The sequence below is a fragment of the Arachis ipaensis genome, chromosome B09 (genome assembly GCF_000816755.2).
Source record: "Arachis ipaensis cultivar K30076 chromosome B09, Araip1.1, whole genome shotgun sequence".
Lineage (NCBI taxonomy): Eukaryota > Viridiplantae > Streptophyta > Magnoliopsida > Fabales > Fabaceae > Arachis > Arachis ipaensis.
In genome coordinates this window covers 1,728,143-1,741,861 of record NC_029793.2, presented here as the reverse complement: position 1 = coordinate 1,741,861, position 13,719 = coordinate 1,728,143, and the positions used below count along the sequence as shown (strand labels likewise).

Sequence of the window (13,719 nt, the reverse complement as noted above, 5' to 3'; positions counted from 1 at the left end):
ACGCCTGTATAGCTCTCCTGCAACATTTGTGTAGAGACTTGCCCTTCGTCTGAAGTGTTGTGGGTTGGGCTCGTCTTTGAGTATGATACCTGCGTTGATGTATTCAAGAAAAGGTGTTCTCCAGTCTCGGAGGTGGTTAATACTTGCTATAGATAATAGTTCAATGCTAGGTTTTGTGAGTGTGAGTTGTGATAATGCTGATGTTTGTGTATCTGCCCTAGTGGATGCAAGTTTGGATAATATGTCTGCTCTGATGTTTTTTTCTCTATGTACATGTAGGATAATGAATGTGCTAAATTTTGAGATGAGATCCTTTGCTACGAGCCAATACCGCTCGAGCAAGGGATCTTTTACCTGGAATTCTCCTCGGATTTGCGGCACCACTAGGAGGGAGTCACAATATGTTGTTAAGCTCTGTACTTGGAAGCTTAGGGCGAGTTTGAGTCCTGCTATGAGTGCCTCATATTCGGCCTGATTGTTGCTTGCGGAGAAGTTAAACTGGAGGGATTGCTCGGTTACCACCTTGTCTCCGTCTTTCAAAATTATTCCCACTCCACTTCTTCTCGGCTGGACGCTTAATCAACATGTAATTTCCAATTTTTATTAAGCTCGTCCGGTGTCAATTCTGAGATGAAATCTGCGAGGATTTGTGCTTTCAGGGCTGTTCTTGGTTGATATTGGATGTCGAACTCTGAGAGCTCGATAGACCATTTGGTCAGACGCCCAGCCAATTCCGGTTTTGTCAATATTTGCCTTAATGGTTGGTTGGTCCGTACTATTATCGTGTGGCTTTGGAAGTAGTGCCTGAGTCTTCTTGCCGTTGTTATTAGTGCTAGGGCTAGCTGTTCTATTCTCGGGTACCTTTGTTCTATTGATTGCATGACTCTGCTGACGAAGTATACTGGTTGTTGTGTTTTCCCTGTTTCAATGACTAAGGCCGAGCTTATAGAACAGAGACAGACAAATATAAACATAAAGGTTTACCGACTTCTGGTCTTTGTAGCACTGGTGGTGAGGACAGAATGGTCTTGAGGTCGGCGAATGCTTTCTCGCATTCTTCTATCCAGTTGAATTTTTTATTCTTTGATATTGTTTGGAAGAAATGGTATGATCGGCTTGATACTGCTGGTAGGAACCGAGATAATGCTGCTATTTTTTCCGCCAGTTGTTGTACTTCTTTTATTGTTCTTGGGCTTGCCATGTTAAGTACCGCCTCACATTTCTCGGGGTTTGCTTCAATTCCTCTTGATGTCAGCATAAATCCGAGAAACTTGCCTCTTTGAACTCCAAAGGCGCATTTCTCTGGGTTTAGCCTCATGTTATGTGCTCGGATCTGTTGGAATATCTCTTTGAGGTCGTCGCAGTGCGACTTTTCCTGAGTAGTCTTGGCGACCATATCATCCACATAGATCTCAATATTCCGACCTATTTGGTGATGGAATACTTTGTCCATCAGTCGTTGGTAGGTTGCACCTGCATTCTTTAGACCAAATGGCATTACTCTATAACAAAAATTTCCATGCTCAGTTATAAATGCTGTTTTGTTTTGATCATCTGGATGCATAAGGATCTGGTTGTAGCCAGAGTATGCATCCATGAAGCTCAAACTTTTGAAACCTAATGCGTTGTTTACAAGTTTGTCAATGTTTGGTAAAGGGTATGCATCCTTGGGACATGCTTTGTTCAGATCTGTAAAGTCGACGCACATGCGCCATTTACCTGAGTTTTTTCTTACCATTACCACGTTAGATAACCATGTTGTGAATCGGATTTCCTTAATAAAGTTTGCGCTGAGGAGTTTTCTGGTTTCTTCTAAGGCCGCCTCTGATTTTTCTCTTCCAAGATTCCTCTTTTTCTGAGCTATTGGTCGGATGGATCTATCAGTGGCGAGTTTGTGGCAGATAATGCTAGGGTCTATCCCTGGCATGTCTGCTAGAGTCCAGGCGAAGAGATCAGCGTTCGCTTGTAGTACTCTTATGAGTTCGGTCTTCTGTTGTCCCTGTAGCACCTGGTCGATGTATGTGACCTGTCCCGGCTTTGATGTTAGCTGGACCTTCGCGAGTTCATCCGCTGGCTGAGGTCTTTCTTGGGTGTCTTCCCTGGGATCTAGTTCTGCTAGGGATAACACTTCATTCACGCTGTGAATTGCTTTGACTTCTTGGTTAAAGTCTAGTCTTTCTGCCGATCTTTTCAGGCTTGCGTTATAGCATTGCCGAGCTTGTTGGCGGTCGGAGTGGATTGTGGCTATTCTGCCGTCCTGTGCCTGAAACTTAACACATAGATGATAAGTGGATACTATCGCCCTGAACATGTTCAGGGCAGGCCTTCCGAGAATAATATTATAAGGGCTTGGGCAGTCAACCACTAAATATTGCATGTCGACGGTCCGTGATAGTGAGCCCTCCCCCATTATTGTTTTTAACCATATGTATCCTTTGATTGGGACCCTTTCTCCAGAGAACCCTACCAGTTCTCTAGATGAGGGTTGCATGAGTTTTTCAGATAATTTCATTTTTAAGAAAGTAGAATAAAAAAGGACATCGGCACTGCTACCTGGGTCCATGAGGACTTTTCTTACCAGTAGCTCGCCGGTTTGGATGGAAATTACCACTGGGTCGTCCAAGTTTGGTGTTGCCGAGCATATATCCCCCTGGCTGAAGGTGATGCTGAGGTCGGGTGTGTCGTTGGACTTTTGTGGTGTTGTTCCTTCAATTGCTAACATCTTTTGTGCTTTCTCCTTTCAATGTACTTGTCGAGGAGGCCTTGTCGAGCCAATCTTTCTAGCAGATCTTTAGCTATTACGCACTCGTCGGTTGTATGTCCATATTTCTGATGGAAAGCGCAGTGTTTGCTCTTATCGACAAAGCGTTGATCTTGGTAGCTTCCTGCCTTTGTTGGTGGTTTTATGATCTTGGCGTTGAGGATTTCTTTGATGATCTTCTCACTTCTTGTGTTGAATTTGGTGTAGTTGTCGAACTTTGGGGTCAGCCTGAAGGGCTTTCTGGGGTCTTTAACACTCGCCGACCTTGTGGTTCTGTCATCCTCTCTTCTTGGTTGCTTTTTTTTCTGTCTTTTCGGCTTCACGGAGCTCTTCAATCTCCATTTGTCCAGCTGCCCTTTTTCGGAATTCCTCCAGCGTCTTCGGCTTGGTTACCGCGATGGTTTCTCTAAATTTTCCAGGTCGGAGTCCGGCTTTTAGGGCGTGCAAGTGGACGGCGGGATCCAGGTCAGGTATTTCCATTGTTGCTTCTGCGAATCTGGTCAGATAGTCTTTCAAGCTTTCATGGGGACCTTGGCGAATAGTCCCGAGGTAGTCTGATCCATGCACATATATCCGTGCTGCAGCGAAGTAGTCTATGAAGGATTTCGCCAGTTCCTCGAAAGAGGAGATTGATCCTGCAGGTAACTTTGAGAACCAAAGTAAAGCCGCACCGTCGACATAAGTGGGGAAAGCTCTGCAAAGAACAGGTTCGTTATTAGGGCCATTAAAGAACATCATAGATTGAAATTTCTTAATATGAGCTTGGGGGTCACCAATCCCCTTATATGGCTCGAGTGAGGAAGGCAGTGTGAAATGTTTTGGCATCTGATAATTAGTGATCTCTTCGGAGAACGGGTTGTCCAAGGTCAGTTTCTCCTTTGGTGGGTCTGCACTTAGTAGGTCTGTGTTGCTTTTTCCTTTAGAGTTGTTTTCTTCACGTTTGCTGGCATTATTCTTAGCGGACAGTTCGGCAAGTCTTTTGACTTCCGCCTGAAGCTCGGCCATCTGGGCGATGAGTTCGGCCTGGGTGGGTTGGTGAATTCCGTTGTCGGCCATGCTCGAAGGTTGGGTGACCCTGCGTGAAAAGAAATACAAAGTGTGATGTAGAGAAATAGTGGGGTTAAAATAATGCTTCGGGCGCCACAGTGGGCGCCAAATGTTCTGTTCAGCTCAGGCCGAGGTATGCGTCTCCGGGTGAGGCTGTTTGCTTCGTGGAAGAGTTATAGGTCGCCTCAGGAGCAAGCTCGAGATTAATCTCGGCGTTTGCAGAACACAGCGGCGGGAGCACCTGCAAAAAGTACTCCGACGCTCAAGTTAGAGAAGGTATTCAAATATGAGATAAATAAGTGAAAGTGACAGTGTTTTGTAACCTGGTTTTCTGAGTTGAGTTCGTCCGCTTATATAGACGGGTGGTGTGTAACGTTTTAGTTTGTTCCGAGATTCTCTCCTGTTTGTTGATAACAGAGGAGACGTTGGTAACGTCTATCTGAATCTGATTTGGCTTTCCGTGCTTTTGGGACGTATCCAAATTATATGGTTGGTTACAGTCTTAGCCAAGCTTTGTGGTACACGTCAATCCTGATAATCAATTTTGGGCTAAACTGCCTCAGCAGCTGCTTGATGCTGCATTTCCACAAATGCCGCTCTCTCTTTATTTAAACCCTTCACATGGGAGCGCGTGTAGCTACTCATTCTGGCGTGTTACTCTTTCTAAATATATGCTTTACAGATTTCTCATATCATTAATTCACAAAAAATAAAGATACTTAATTTTATATAATCCCCTTCTTTTTATTCTATTTTCACTTGATAATCCATTTTTTTTACAAATTACATTAATATTCTTTATATTCTATTCATCTTTTGTTTTTAAGAAAGGTTATATAATATGTTCACCGGGATAGCTATCTGCATCTTGATGATAGCTATATGCATCTTTTGGTCACCGGGATCGCGCTGACGTCGTCGGAAGTCGCTGTTGGAAACTCTGCAAGTTTGCCCTAGCTCAGCTTTGCTTCTGCCTGTTCTGTCTTTGCCAGTGGGGGGTCACCGGAGCTGCTGATGCTCCATCCTCTTATTTCCTTTGGTAAGACTAAATTTGTTCTGCCTTGTCTTGCCATAAATCTCTATTATTGACTCTGTCCTATCATGTTTGCTTTCCCATTTTGTCTTTGCTTAGTTTTAAACCACCGTAGGCTATTAGATTTGCTACCATTGTTACTGTGGTTGTTCTATGTTATTGATACTAGGGCTGTTGTTGAGGTTGCTGCAGTGAGAAATCGAAATTGTTGCTACTACCTTGGTCCAAATTTCGTGCTCTTTCATTCCATTCTACTTCAACCTTCCTCACCTTTTATCTTAGCACTCTGGTTTGGTTTCTTCGGTCCCTTGGGACCAATTTGTGAGTAGGCTTTACATTTATAATTGTTTGATTGGGCATCTATAATTATTTTAACATATATCTATTATGATCTTTGAATTATACTCATGATATTTGCCTTGAAGGATTTCAAATTGATTAGAATAATAGATTTATTAGAATTTAATAATTCGTTTTTATGAAGTTTATACTTTCGGAACTATACATGAGACCATATATATTTTTATGAAGTTTTGCATTATTCCAAAATGTTTGATTTTTACTTGAATATATGTTTTTGAAGCATTGAAGTGTTTATTGGTATTCACTTACTTTAAAGATTGTGAAACATGTTTGAAATTTCTTATGATTGAAAAGGTATGATTGAAAATATTATCTTATTTGATTTGATTTGATTCGATACTTTATATATTTGAAAGATTATAGATTTATTGTATTTGAAACTATATGTTTTGAATTGGTTTGGGAGGCTCGTATTAGAAAACCGTAGTTAACGGCGGTTATGACATTAACCTAGATGCATCTGGCTCAGACCTCAGCTAGCAGGGGCGTTGCTAGCCTAACGTGTAGGCCACACGTTGGATCTGTTATTCCGTACGGACACACTAGAGGAAAGGACTACCCATAGAGGTGGAACCGCCCATGTGTGGACTTTTGCTTTGCTTTCTGTATGAGAACTCCCTTATTGATTCACTTATTTATATAAATTCTTATCTTCTAACTAAAATTATGTTTATATAGTCTCATGTGAATTATAGATGTACTGTCTAGTCTCTGGGTTGTAAAACTCACTCCGTTTTTCTAAAAATATTTTTCAGGAATAAATATTTGATTATGTGAGCCTTTCTATTCAAGAGTAATGATCTGCAATGGGTATCTATTCGTTGTTGAGTTCTTAGACGTCACTGCTCCATATGTCATAGGCAGGATCCACCCATATTTATTTTATTTTTGTTTGTTAAAAATATGTAATTATTCATTTTAGACATTATAAATTTATTTAAAATATTTGTAATTTTCTTATTCAACTTATATTGGAGTAGGTTAGGCTTGCTTGGGGATTATTTTCCTGAGCGCCGATCATGGTTCATTTTGGGCCGTGACAAAGTGGTATCAGAGCTTAGGTTTAATCTGTGTAATATAGAGCAAGTGTCCTATGGTAGAATTCCAATTGTATAAATAGAAGCGCGCCTATTTGTACAAATTGTGGCACTATCAGAGGCCTATAGAAATGTCATCCTTCTCTTTTTGTCATTCTTGTCTTTTGGTTCTTGTCATCATGAGTCATCTGTCGATTCTTGACACCTCTTTCCTCTTCTTTGTACCCAACCTTGAGTTATTATTTGGTAGCTTTTCTTGAACTTGCTTTTGCAATGACTTTAGTTTCGATTTTGGTTCACGATTCCTGCCTTGTAGCTAGTTCTAATCTTCCTCGTTTTTGTGAATATTTGCTTTAATCTTCTTCATATTCATGTTGTTTTCTATGGTTTCTAATTTCAAGATTTCATCCATTATCTAGAAGATTCGATATGTTTTTGCTGTGAATTATTATCTTATTCTTGTTATAGAATTGTATTTAGATTTGTGGATTGTGGATTTACTTAGCTGCTGATTGAAATGCTTTGTTCTGGATTTCGATAAAACAAGTTTGTTCTTCTTATGTTGATGATCTTTGAAGTTAACATAATTTTGAACCACTCGTGATTCTTTCTTTCGAATCAATAAATTTAAAAAAACTGTTATTCGATTGTTCAGGTAGAAGAACTACGTGACAAATATATGCATGTAGTGTTATTCTTATTTGCTAGATTGGAATTATAATTTTCTCTGTTTAGGTGTGGCAATTTTTTTTTATGATGTGTTAGCTGATTTGAAGACCTTTTCCGATCTGAAAGTTTGATTGAGCTTTTTGTTTGATAATTTGTTCTGCTATGGTTTTGTTTGTTGAACGTGGATTTTCTTTCAAGGGCACTATTTCTTCTGGGAACCTTCAAGTTCTTCCCTTTTCAATCTTAGAATTCCTTTAATTCTAAAATTTTGGATTTCAACTTTAACTCATTTTGCTTCTGCTCTGTACTGACAACGCTTCATATTTTTCATGGTAAGAAAACTCAAAATAGTATGCAAATTATGGGACATAAATTTTGTGCATTGAAATTTCTGTGTAGTAATCACTTCTTCAAAACCCGTGCTTTCTTTTTCTTCTCCTTTTTCATTTTCCTACTAGTTGATGCTGCTTTGGATTAATACTCTTACCTTGCTGTGAAAAATAACTCAAACTAGTTTAGTCTTTTGTGTATTGAATATTGTATTGAATTTTGAAGAAGGTCTTCCTTTCCTCTTTCATTTATTTTTCAATCATGTTCTGAAATCTAAGATTCTTTGTTGTTTTTCAACACCTGAGTTGAGCATTGTTTTGAATACCTTTCAGAAGTTTTGAACTTATACTTGTTAGTTAGTTCTCTCTTTTTATGCATTGTATTTGTTTAATTTTTGAATACTGTAACATTATTTATTTTATGGGAAAGTGCTTTGAATGTTCAAGCTTCCTTCCTTTATAGACCTTTGTTTTAATCAATGCAAGTTTTACCCTTGTGCTTCTACAATGCTTTGCTTGTTTGGATTTTCATTGAAGACTCTTTACTCACAAGTTTCTGATTCGTTTACTGATTTTCAGCTGTTTCCTTGTTCCAAATTTATGATCCAAAAAAAATATATTGCTTGAAGTTACTTTACCTTGTGCAAGTTAACCATGTTTTGGTTTGAACCTTGAATTGTTGCATATGTTGGGGGTTCTACTATTAAGTGTTATGTTAATGGGGTGCATGGGATAATGCTACTATTTACAGTTTTTTTTATCGCCATGAATTAATTAGTGTTAAAAAAAAACTTTTTTTCTTTTCTTCTTATTAATTCTTACAACAAAAATATTGACACGGACCACACTTATCATGTCTCATGCCATTCATGTGATATAGTTGCTTTTTGGTTTTTGTATTTTGTGTATATACTTAAATGCTATTCTTGTGATTTTTTTTTGGCACAGAGAAGACACTAACTTTTGACTTAAAATAGAGAGTCGCCAATAAATCTGCTATACTTTCTAATACATTGAAATTACATTCTTCCCAGTTTGTCTTGCCAGGTTTTGTACCTTGATTTTCATAATCTAAGTGATACTTTTACCTCAATTTTATTACGGTATTCTTAATGTTAATTTTGCAATTTTGACTGATTTTTCTTATATTCCGATAACAAGATAATAAAAATTCAGCATGAGCTAAATGTTCTTTAAAAAGCTACAAGCCTACAATTTGTATATATGGGGATGCAAGACAATGTATATGAAGAGAAGAGTGATGAGTGAATTCCTACTATGATTGAACTTAAAATGTGATTATATGACTAATATTAATAGAGATCATTGGAATTTTCTAAGTAACAAGTAAGTCAATTTCTTTTGTGATTGATTGGACTTCTGAGTTTCTTGATTTGTATGTAGTGATTATTTTTGTGTTTCTTAGCCTCACTTTCGGGTTGTAAATTTGTCAAAGACACTGTATAAAAAAAGGGTTCTTTTTTTTATGATATATTTTTTCAAAATACCACAAGATATATATATTTTTTTATTTTGATTCAATATATATATATATATTTGAGTTTGTCTTTAGTTCAGTGAACTATTTATGAAGGCGAATTCTCTTTTTGGTGTTTTATCTTTACATGAAATATGATCCATACTAATTTTCTGAAATTCTTTTGCTATGTGCTTGGGTTATATCAAAAGCAAAAAAAAAGTTATTGTAACTGATTTTGGTGTGTTAATTGCCAATACTTTAAATTTTAGTTTTATTATTATCATTATTTTGTATGTGAATTTATTTGTAACTTCATACGAAGTCTAATTGCATAATTATAGGAAATCACATTATTGTATTTTACCAACAGTGACCATAATGAGTTAAATACCTAAATGTATATGTAAAATTTGTCTTAAGGGACAACAAGGAGATCAATTGCATTTCTTGTCATGTTTTACATAATCTATTTACTATTTTGAGTTAGGAGATATCAAATTTGTATTGACGTAATTATTTAATGTCCAAAGTCATGATAATAATCTCAAAGGTACTTAGTTGAAGGTTTCTAAAAAAAGAAGGAAAAAGAAGCATACTGATTTTTGGGATAGTTACTGTTTTCGATTTTTTATGACGGTTAAGTTGCCTATTCTAGAATATGTTGTTATATTTTTAATTTGTGTTTTGCTTTGCTTTCTCTGTTGTTGATTTTGTCTTTTTGCTTATGCATATCCTTGCTTGATGGTTTGCATATGACCCCTATTAATCTTCAATTCATAAACCTTTCGTCTTTTTGTTTCAACTTGAATTTGTTTGACGTGATAGTATTTATGCTTTTATCAATTCTTTTGAAATGTTCGTCTCATATCTTTTCTTCGAGATTGTGAGATGATTCTCTCTTAGTTGTATCTGTTGTAGATCGATATCCTACCTGATTGTATTCTTAATCATTCTCTTAAACCTTTATGAACATTGCCATCGACTTTAGTGGTCATCTCTTGTGAGCTATGCACTCCTTCTATTCAACTTGAATTTGTTTCGACCTAATACTCTATCTTTCTTTTATTGTTTCTATCGAAATTTTTTTATTCAGATTTCATTGTTAAGACGCGATTTGACTCTCTTTTTAGCACACTTCGTTGTTTCTGAACATCCATGTTTAATTGCGATCTTACACATCCTTTTGAATTCTTGCGAACATCATCGGAGATGCTTGTTCTTCTCTTCCTAAGTTTTGTATTCTTTTGAGTAAACTCGAGATTCTATTGGTTAACATGTAATCTCTAGATACAGCGAGCAATACGTTAGTTTTAGGACATGGCGACGTCAAGAAGATTATGAAGTAAGAGTATTTCGAGGAGGAAGTTAAGGAGATTTTGGTACAAGTTGAAAAGTTAGTCTTGATGTTTGACTTTCGGATGTACTTTGGGAGTGATGGACAAAGTGAAAAGTGCCATGTATGTTTGACTTATCAAGAGAACAAGAGTGTGTAAATGTCAACCGCATCATTTTAACACACACCTATGTTGTAATTTTTGCACCCGATTATACTTCTTTCTCATGTTTGGTAAAAAGGCTAAAACCATGTAACATTTTTCATACTGTATTAATTTTCGAGGGCAAAATTTTTTTTAAGGGGGTAGAATGTAACATCTCAAGTTTTTTTGAAACATTTCACATATACCCTCTAATTTCGTCAAAATACCTAAACTACCCTTTACCCTTTTTTCTAAACCCTAACCTTCTCCTAACACACACACACACACACACCCCCTACTGAGAATGAAAGAAAGAAAAATAGCGAGAGAAAACAGAGAGGGAGAAGAAAGGAAGAAGAGGGGGAGAAGGAGGTGACACCGGTGAGGCTGGATGTCGCCGTCGTTGCCGCGGATCAGGTAGGGAGATGGAGAAGGAGTTCGAAACAGGGAATGGGGGAAGAAGAAAGGAAGAGGCGCGAGAGAGGAGGTGTTGTCACGCCGTCCTCGCCATCGCCCCTGGAGACCGTCGCTGCCGCTGGAAGGGGAGATTCGTTGTTACCGTCGTGGCTGCAGGTATGGGGCTTCGAAGAGAGAGAGAGGAGCTCGCAGAGGAGAGAGAAACACAATGGCTAGGAATAGGAGAGTCTCGCAAGGAGGGAGAGCTGGTACGCCTCCGCCGTTGTCGCAAGCTGCGCCACCGCGCCTCTGGTCACCGGGATCGCGCTGACGTCGTCGGAAGCCGCTGTTGGAAACTCTGCAAGTTTGCCCTAGCTCAGCTTTGCTTCTGCCTGTTCTGTCCTTGCCGGTGGGGGGTCACCGGAGCTGCTGATGCTCCATCCTCTTATTTCCTTTGGTAAGACTAAACTTGTTCTGCCTTGTCTTGCCATAAATCTCTATTATTGACTCTATCCTATCATGTTTATTGTCCCTTTTTGTCTTTGCTTAGTTTTAAACCACCGTAGGCTATTAGATTTGCTGCCATTGTTACTGTGGTTGTTCTATGTTATTGATACTAGGGCTGTTGTTGAGGTTGCTGCAGTGAGAAATCGAAGTTGTTGCTACTACCTCGATCCAAATTTCGTGCTCTTTCATTCCATTCTACTTCAACCTTCCTCACCTTTTCTCTTGGCACTCTGGTTTGGTTTCTTCGGTCCCTTGGGACCAATTTGTGAGTAGGCTTTACATTTATAATTGTTTGATTGGGCATCTATAATTATTTTAACATATATCTATTATGATCTTTGAATTATACTCACGATATTTGCCTTGAAGGATTTCAAATTGATTAGAATAATAGATTTATTTGAATTTAATAATTTATTTTTATGAAGTTTATACTTTCGGAACTATACATGAGACCATATATATTTTTATGAAGTTTTGCATTATTCCAAAATGTTTGATTTTTACTTAAATATATGTTTTTGAAGCATTGAAGTGTTTATTGGTATTCACTTACTTTAAAGATTGTGAAACATGTTTGAAATTTTTTATGATTGAAAAGGTATGATTGAAAATATTATCTGATTTGATTTTATTTGATTCGATACTTTATATATTTGAAAGATTAGAGATTTATTGTATTTGAAACTATATGTTTTGAATTGGTTTGGGAGGCTCGTATTAGAAAACCGTAGTTAACGGCGGTTATGACGTTAACCTAGATGCATCTGGCTCAGACCTCAGCTAGCAGGGGCGTTGCTAGCCTAACGTGTAGACCACACGTTGGATCTGTTATTCCGTACGGACACACTAGAGGAAAGGGCTACCCATAGAGGTGGAGCTGCCCATGTGTGGACTTTTGCTTTACTTTCTGTATGAGAACTCCCTTATTGATTCACTTATTTATATAAATTATTATCTTCTAACTAAAATTATGTTTATATGGTCTCATGTGAATTATAGATGTACTGTCTAGTTACTGGGTTGCAAAACTCACTCCGTTTTTCTAAAAATATTTTTCAGGAATAAATATTTGATTATGTGAGCCTTTCTATTCAAGTGTAATGATCTGCAATGGGTATCTATTCGTTGTTGAGTTCTTAGACGTCATCTGCTCCATATGTCACAGGCAGGATCCACCCATATTTATTTTATTTTTTGTTTGTTAAAAATATGTAATTATTCATTTTAGACATTATAAATTTATTTAAAATATTTGTAATTTTCTTATTCAACTTATATTGGAGTCGGTTAGGCTTGCTTGGGATTATTTTCCTGAACGCCGATCATGGTTCATTTTGGGCCGTGACATTAATCGGCTTTCGAACTCATTAACATGGTCTAAACAATGTTTATTTCACTATGCTTACTTTTGACATAAAAGTTTCCAAATATAAATCATGGTCATATTAAACTAATTTTGATGAAAATCAATCCTATAAAATCAAATGTGACAGAAATTATGCTCATTGGGCAAACATTACTATCTAACTAAACTAGGGGGAAAAATGGAGAAGGTGAAAATGCATAGAATTAGCATTTGTAAATCGTAATTATAAGATAAAAAGGATTTGTGTATTTAAATTTCCATTTTTAACATATATTTCACCTAATAAAAAATCACTGAAATAGAGCTTATACTTTTTCTTTCAGAGTTCAGAACAATACTACATGTCTCTCTTAACACAACTTGCTGAGAGTACAATTTAAGATCCTCAAACCAATTATTGATTGTATAAAAAACTATACTAGTACAAGGAATAAATAATATGCATGATTCTTGTTTGATATATATATGATAGTGGTTTTTCAATTCAGTGAAAGCATTAGAAAACAATGTCTGCATATATAATCCTTTCCTTGCAGCACACTAGGAGAAGAGATTATCATTCAACAAGAAACTAAGCCATAATCTCAGTTCTGATATAACCAAGTAATTTCGGAGAAACCAAGTTGTCTAAAGTTCAATGAAGAATTAATCATAGAAAGTAGAATCAGTTCTAATCACCACAAGAGTTTTTCAAAAGACACTAAACAAATTCATACCAAAACACACTCAAAGAATGATTCATGTTCTTTTCTTAGGCCTGCAGCCTCCTTTAAGATGTCTTCGTCGGCGCCGTCTTCTTTGATATGGCTAAATCATTCATACTACTTTCCTCTACATAAACAGAGCAAGTACACTTTACACTAATCTTTGTTACTCCTTTGCTTGCTTACTCAGCAAGTCTCATAGTAAGAACAAATGCATACTTCATGTGGATTGTCAAGAGAAGGTGCTGGCACATCCTGTAGGTGGTTAGAGGAACAATGTGAGAGACTAGAAGAATCATGGAAGCAATTAACTGAAAAAGCAAGCAATGCTTCAAGGCCTAAAATACAAAGAATTCCGCAGTACATGGCCGAAAGGGATGAGTTTAAAAGATATTATGAGCCAGAGATCATTTCAATTGGTCCAATTCATCATCTCCGAAAACAACAACTGCTTCAAGGAGAGAGGTATAAGGAAGCATGGGCAGCAATGTATCTCAAGGAGACTAATCAAAGTGCCAAGGCTTTATACTGGAGAATTCGTGAATG

At 37.3% G+C, this 13,719-nt stretch overlaps 2 protein-coding genes and 1 long non-coding RNA gene across 3 annotated transcripts in view; 2 read left to right on the top strand and 1 right to left on the bottom strand.

Moving 5' to 3' along the window:
- On the bottom strand, nt 3,038-3,817 carry LOC107614677. Its single transcript, XM_016316820.1, has one exon. It carries the CDS (start codon nt 3,815-3,817, stop codon nt 3,038-3,040), a length of 780 nt encoding a protein of 259 aa, XP_016172306.1.
- Nucleotides 10,785-12,330, top strand: LOC110267181. Its single transcript, XR_002354541.1, has 3 exons — nt 10,785-11,050; nt 11,237-11,365; nt 12,163-12,330. It is a non-coding gene; the product is annotated as an uncharacterized LOC110267181 (long non-coding RNA).
- Nucleotides 13,385-13,719, top strand: part of LOC107614678 (UPF0481 protein At3g47200-like) — a 1,714-nt gene continuing 1,379 nt past the window's right edge. The window contains exon 1 of the mRNA XM_016316821.1: nt 13,385-13,712. Within this exon, the coding sequence (XP_016172307.1) occupies nt 13,385-13,712 (328 nt within the window). The remainder of the gene's footprint in view (nt 13,713-13,719) is intronic.

What these genes read in the sequence shown, in the direction of transcription:
- LOC107614677 (XM_016316820.1), bottom strand. Translation starts at nt 3,817, where the DNA reads ATGGCCGACAACGGAATTCACCAACCCACCCAGGCCGAACTCATCGCC.